Source organism: Vulpes vulpes, chromosome 5 (assembly GCF_048418805.1).
Source record: "Vulpes vulpes isolate BD-2025 chromosome 5, VulVul3, whole genome shotgun sequence".
NCBI classification, from domain to species: Eukaryota; Metazoa; Chordata; class Mammalia; order Carnivora; family Canidae; genus Vulpes; species Vulpes vulpes.
In genome coordinates, this window is record NC_132784.1 from 75,469,391 (window position 1) to 75,476,977 (window position 7,587).

The 7,587-nt window shown below is 32.4% G+C and overlaps 1 protein-coding gene across 1 annotated transcript; it reads left to right on the plus strand.

Annotated features, from left to right (window-relative positions):
* Positions 1–1,172: 1,172 nt before the first annotated feature.
* Positions 1,173–2,102, plus strand: LOC112912206 (olfactory receptor 4A47-like). The gene has a single exon (XM_025988943.2). It carries the CDS (start codon positions 1,173–1,175, stop codon positions 2,100–2,102), a length of 930 nt encoding a protein of 309 aa, XP_025844728.2.
* Positions 2,103–7,587: the final 5,485 nt, after the last annotated feature.

The following is a 7,587-nucleotide window of genomic DNA, read 5'->3' on the forward strand; positions in this document are numbered from 1 at the left end:
GAAGCAGGCTCCATGCAGGGAGCCTGACTTGGGACTCGATCCCGGGTTTCCAGGATCATGCTCTGGGCTGAAGGCAGCACTAAACTGCTGAGCCACCCAGGCTTCCCTGTGATATATTTTAAAGGGATTTAATAAGATTTGTTAAAATGTATCCATATGTGATACAAGAGAAAGAAAGGTCTGTGGGCACAGTGATATTTGTCTGAGCAGTGACATGGAAGGTGGTGCCATTGAGCCAGATAGAAAACACCTGTGTTTATTCCTGTAAGGTGAAACTATAGTTTTATAAGTCCTGTATTAATATCCAAATGGAGATGTCCAGAGTTAGAGATGTTGCATATGAAAGTTTAAACATTAAGAGAGAGGGACGCCTGGGTGGCTCAGCAGTTAAGCATCTGCTTTGGCTCTGGGCGTGATCCCGGGGTCCTGGATAGAGGGATAGAGTCTCACATTGGGCACTTGCAGAGAGCCTGCTTCTCCCTCTGCCTGTGTCTCTGCCTCTCTCTCTCTCGGGCTCTCATGAATAAATAAAGAAAATCTTTTAAAAAATAAAGTAAAAATAAAAATTGAGAGAGAGACACAACATTGAAATGCTTCCACATTACTTGGTCAGGAAAAGGCGGCATATTCAACCAGAGATCCTAAGAAAGAGGTCCCAGTGAGGAATGAGACAATCCAGGACAGTGAGCCTCCATTCCTAATTTGACCCACTAAATTTGAATATGTCAGTTTCCTTAAATGGGTCTCAAGTACTTCACTTTTGAGACATTAAAAACTGTGCACCTTTTCATGGAATTCCTTTGCCCTCTTTTCTTCTCTTTCCACTTTTTCTCTAAAACTCAGGAAAGGTATTGCTACCTCTGGGAAATCTTCTCTGACTGGTGTTTATTTGACATATTCCTTCTCCTCACATTCACATTGTACAACTGTTTTTTTAATGGCACTTATTACACTGGTGATTATTATGTATGCTATCACTGAGTGTAGTAAACCATGGCTTATTCAACTTAGAATCATATCTATGAAATGTTTCACACAAACAGGTACTCCTGTCGCATTTTTAATTGAACTAACTAATAAAAGTGCAATTTTATAATACATTTAAAGGTTTCCCCCCTTGTTTTGTAGATCACCTGATTCTAATATAGGATGTCAACACCTATCCAGACTAGATGGAACCAAGAAACAATGTAACTTACTTTGTCCTCTTGGGCCTCACACAGGATCCTAAGGAACAGAAGGTCCTTTTTATTATGTTCTTGCTCTTCTATATTTTGACTGTGGTGGGCAACCTGCTCATTGTGGTGACAGTAACTGTCAGTAAGACCCTGGGCTCACCTATGTACTTTTTTCTTGCTAACTTATCTTTAATGGATGTCATTTATTCCTCTTGCATTTCCCCTAGATTGATTTCAGAGTTTTTCTTTCAAAAAAGTACCATATCCTTCCAATCCTGTATGACTCAGCTCTTTATAGATCACCTTTTTGGTGGATCGGAGGTCTTTCTTCTGTTGGTGATGGCCTATGACCGCTATGTGGCCATCTGTAAGCCTTTGCATTATTTGGTTATCATGAGGCAATGGGTATGTGTTGTGCTGCTTGTGGTATCCTGGGTTGGAGGATTTCTGCATTCAGTAATTCAAGTGAGCACTATTTATGGGCTCCCATTCTGTGGCCCCAATGTCATCGATCATTTTTTCTGTGATATGTATCCCTTACTGAAACTGGTCTGTACTGAAACATATGTTGCTGGCCTCTTAGTTGCTGCCAATGGAGGGGTGATATGCTCTATTGTGTTTGTGCTCTTGCTCATTTCTTATGGTGTCATCTTGCACTCTCTAAAGAACCTTAGTCCAGAGGGGAGGCGGAAAGCCCTCCAGACATGTGGTTCCCATATCACTGTAGTGGTCTTCTTCTTTGTTCCATGTATTTTCATGTATGCAAGACCTGCTAAGACCTTCCCCATTGACAAATCATTGACTGTGTTTTATACGGTCATAACCCCCATGCTAAACCCACTGATCTACACCCTGAGAAATTCTGAGATGATAAATGCTATGAAGAAGCTCTGGAGGAGAAATGTCATATCAAGTAGTCAATAAATGCATCATCAAGATAATAATTTAGCATTAGGGCCAATCTCTTCAAATGTTAAGGTCCTTTTTGTGTAAATGCATTTGCAGTAGGAGTCAAATAATGTGCAATGAAGCAGTCAATGAAAGTTTTAAAGTTACATATTTATGTTTTATTTTTCATTTAGGTAAAATTAATATATAGTGTTATAGTAGTTTCAGATGCACAGTGTAATCATTTAACCATACTATATATACATAGTAGTCATGATGATAAGTGTAGTCTTAATCCTCATATGTAATGGTAATCAATCAAATTTTTATAGTTACACTAACTTCTAATTAATTACTATATTGACTTTTATTACTTATATTCTCCTTCTTATTGTTATATTTGAGTTCCTGTTTTTTTAAACATGTAGTGTTTTATTAGCTTCCTATGTGCAATATAGTGATTCAACAATTCTATTTATAGCTGTTTCTCATAACAACAAGTGCACTACTTAATCTCCATCATATATTAACCCACCCCCCTTCTCCTCTTGTAACCATCAGTTTGTTCTCTATGATTAAGAGTCTCTTGTTTGATGCCTCTCTCTTTATTCCCTTTGCTGGTTTATTATTTTTTTCTTATATTCCACATAAGTGAAGTCATATGGTATTTGTCTTTCTCTGACTTATCTTGCTTAGTACTATACTCTAGCTCCATCCATATCATGGCAAATGGCAAGATTTCCCTAGTTCTCATGACTGAGCCATATTTCATTATATGTATATTATATGTAATATATGTTATATTATATATTCATTATATTATATATAGCATTATATATATATATATATATATATATATATATATATATATATATATATATATTTCTTTATCCATTCATTAATTGATGGACACTTGGGCTGCTTCCAAAATTGGTTTTGTAAATAATGCTGCTACAAACATAGGGATGCATGTATCCTTTTAAATTAGTTTTTTTGTATTCTTTGGGTAAATATCTAGTACTGCAATTGTTAGATTATTAGCTAGTTCTATTTTTAACTCTTTGAGGCACCTCTACACTGTTTTCCAGAGTGGCTGGACCAATTAGCATTCCCAGCAACAGTACACAAGTGTTCCTAATTCTGCACATCCTTGTTAAGGCCTGTTGTTTCTTCTGTTGTTGATTTAGCCATTGTGACAATGAAGTGATATGTCATTCTAGCTTTATTTGCATTTCCCTGATGGTAAATAATGACGAACATCTTTTCATGCTGGCTGGCTGTGTGTCTTCTTTGGAGAAATGTGCATTCATGTCATCTACCCATTTTTTTATTTGGATTATTGACTTTTTAGGTGTTGAATTTTATAAATTCTTTATATATCTTGGATACAAGTCCTATAGATTACCATGTTTCATCTTTAATCTTTTTATTGCACTAGTTAACAAGCTGAATGCTATGTAGACTACCATCTTTATTCTATTTTGTTTGCATTACATAAGAAATTTTTAGTGAGGTATTTTACTTTTTAAAAAAAATGAAAGCATAGTAGACTGTAATAAATATTAAAAATAGAATCTATACAAATTGAAAATAGTGTAGAATAAACATCCATCCCTCACCAAAATCCCAGGTCTTTCATATGCAATTATTATATTGAGATTGTTAGTTTCTAAGATTGTTTAGTGATTTTTGCTAATAAAATATATGTGTTGTATTTATGTCTCTGTGTGTAACTTTAGCATGCACCAAACAGCTTCCTGATGATTTTTCCATACTAATCTGCATAGATGTAACTCATTCTCAGGTTCCTCATATTGCTTAAAGCTTCTTTATGAAGATAAAGTAAAATTTATGTTTCCAATCCTTGTCATTTTTTCTCCAATGTTTTTGGGATCCATGACTCTGCAATGAAATCTTTTTGAAATTTTGTTAAGTTTTTAAAGAGGGATTGTTGGATCAAAATTTTTTTTATGTATTTAAATGTTGATGTTCGTAGTTATTTCCCAGTTACTATCCACAAGCTTGGGTCTAACTACACTAAACCCTCTTTCTAGAAAATACCTGTTTGTGCACATTCTTAACAGTCTGTGTTAAGATAAATATTTATATGATTGGATAGTCAAATAAACTGTGTTTCAGAAAAAAGAAACTGTGTTTCATTTATTTACATTAATAGAAATTCAGTAAATATATTTAATATGGGTATTCACACTTAAAATGATTTCTTTTTTTTTGGTGAAATTTTCTATTAATGAGTTTTACTTGTTTTAGCAGACTACTATTTTCCATTGTGATTATTATGATTTAATAAAACAGTAAGGTAATTATTCCTTTTACCATTTGAGTGCAAATATTATTTCTCCAGCTTATGATTTATTTTTGATATTTTACAGTGTGCAGGATATCTTTAAGTCTTTAAGTTTTCACCTTTATCAGCATTGCTATTACTCTATTATTCCTTAAAGTCTTTGGGCTTATATTACGCTCTGTTTTTCATTTATGATATTTGTAATTTTGTGTTCTCTTTTTTTTCTAGATCAATCTGGCTGGAAGTTTATTAGGTTTCTTGAGTTTTTTCAAAGAATCAGCTCTTCATTTCATTTGTGGTTTCTCTATCCTTTTTCTGTTCTCATTTCTATTGATTTGTATTCTACTTTCATTCTTATCCTTTGCTTGAAATTGTTTCCCTTGCCCAAGTTTTTAGGTATGTACTTAGGTAACTGATTTGTGATGTTCCTTCTTTTGTAAAGAATACATCTAAATAATTTACATGTGTTGACTGTGTAATAGCAACTTATGTGGAAGGATGGTTTTAGCTGCATTCCACAAAATTTGAAATTATTTTTCAGGTTTTAATTATTTAAAATATATTTTGAATTTCACTTGGGACTTCTTCTTTGGCCCTTGGGTATTTATCTGTTTAATTTCTAAATATATTATTATTTTTCCTAATAGGTTTTTTATTCTAGCTCAATTCCATTAATATCTAAAAATATTTTATGCATGACTTGAATACTTTTGCATTTATTAAAGTTTGTTTTTATCTATTTATTTATTATAAAATATTTTTAGTGGTCCAGAACATAGTTGATCTTGGCAAAGTTTTGTGTTCACGTATGAGAGCATATATTGTTTTTGTCATTTAAGTTTCAAAATACTCAGGAGATTTTAGAGAATCTTTTTGGTGCTGATTTTTAATTTAATTTCTTTTTTTGCTAAGGAAAATGGTATGCATGATGAAAATTTGTAAGAATCCTTTTTTATCCTAATATATTTCATCTTCTGAATGTTGAATATTACATATGTATTTGAAGAGAATGTGTATTATGCTGTTTTGTCATGAATTCCAATGTGGTTAATAGTGTTTTTCATTGCTATCCATCTCCTTTCTCATTTTCTGTGTTCTTGGTAAATTGACTCCCTTATCATTATGTTATGGTCCTCTTTATTCCTGCTAATGTATAGTTTCTTTTAGTCTGCTTTATCAATATATCTACTCCTGTTTAGTTTTGATCAGGGTTTGCATGGTATATCGTTGTCCATCCTTTCACTTTGCTATAGCTATGTATTTACATTTAAAATAATATTTTCAGAAAGCAAGCATACAGTAGTGTTTTGTTTTCTTAACCAATACGAACAATCTTTGTCTTTTATTTGTTGTGTTTAGACCATTTATATTCAATAGAATTGTTGACATCATTTTCTCAGAGTGGTCTCTTTCCTGTTGATAGTTCATATCACCATATTAAAAAAATCTGGACCTTGCATTTGTTTGATATTTTCTTAGGTCATGTTATTTTGTAGTATTAATCTCTCCTCACTTTATTTGAATGATGTAACCTCCTTTTAATCCTAGAATTCATTTGATGGCTATTTTAAAACTATTGCTTTGCTAAGGATACTAGGTCACATGTCTAGGATATTCACAAGTTTGAAATTGTTTCAGTCAAAATGCTAGTACTGTTTAAATTGTTCCTCACTTTTGGTATTTCTGATGAGCATACCTGGAACTAAAGGCTTGAATGGTTTCAGGTTTTGCTTTTTGTAACAAAAGCTTTTATAGGTGATGAGTACTTCCTATTACATCACAGCAGAAGGTACATATTGATGGTAAGCTTGAATTGTAGGTTTAGATTCTGTCAGCCTTGCTTCTCCATGATAAAGTTCTTCATTAACCTTAAACCAATAGTTTCAGTAAGGACTGGGTATATTGCTTACATTCAGTATATCCTTAGGAGTTTTCAAATGGTGTTATTCTAACTCTAATATTTCTTCTTTTATTAGCCAGTATTTTTCTTTAAAAAGGAACATTGATCATTTTTAAAATCTTTCCCTGAAAGAAAGTGCATACAAGAAAGGTAAGATGCATTCTTAATTCTTTCACTTATTTAGCAGATTTTGGAGTAATTATTTGGTGCCCTGGCAGTTTCTAGCGGTAACTGAAGTCTTTAGTATTTCATCTATTGGATATATTTTAATTCACTGTACTCATTTAAACTTTTTTTGCACAACAATTCACCTTAGTCTAGTGAGAACCCTTTCAGATATATCCTCTGTCCTTTTGACCAGACTCTTCCAGTGTTTAAGAATTTCCTTGCTTTCTGACACTATAAGATGTTCAAGCCTCATCTTTTGCATTGTCTGCAATGTGCTTGGAATTAAAGTTTTTGTCAAGAGCCCTGATTCCCTTTAGTTATGAATGATTTAATAACTGGAACATCTGTTTCCATATTGGCATTTGATTTTCTTGTTCAAGACCGTTTCAGTGGGTAGAACTGGAAATTATAATAAAATTTGACTTTTCATAATGATATTATTACTCACAGTTTTTATTTACCATATTGGATTTCCAGTTATCTAAATCTTAATTCATGAATATATTTCAGTATTACTTATTTGTTTCATACTGTATTATACCTATATAATTTTAAAGTAACAATGATAACATTATTACTAAAACATGATTCCTAGTCAATACTGCTTAATTCGTTTGTAGTTCTTTTGCCTTTGGAATATATTCCAGTACAGATTTACAGTGAGATAATTGTGTTTTAAATTCACTTCAATTATCCATTTGTGATGTTGTTACGTCACCAATTTTATATAAGTTATACTCAATAGTTAGTCTTCAAATGTTAGGATTTCTTTTTTTCTCTTACTGGTCTTTTCCAGCAGTTATTGTGATGTTTACCCTAGTTTTTTCCTTAAATCTATTAATGTGATTATTTACATTACAGGATTTTATTTGCATAGGAACATTATTGTAGCATTTCTTCATTTATTTTCATAAATTAAAATGGTCTAAAATTGTATTTTTTTGTATAATATTTCTAGGATTTGATATCAGTTTATAAAGGAAGCCTCACTAGACCATCCTTTAATAATCCCTACCCTGAGCCATTTCTTATCTCTCTGTCAGACTTACTATTTACTTTAATACTTAATGATGGCACTTTTGACCAACTGACACACTATACATTTCACTTTTAAAATTTTATTTCATTATCTATTCTCCTGCTAG

What these genes read in the sequence shown, in the direction of transcription:
- LOC112912206 (XM_025988943.2), top strand. Translation starts at nt 1,173, where the DNA reads ATGGAACCAAGAAACAATGTAACTTACTTTGTCCTCTTGGGCCTCACA.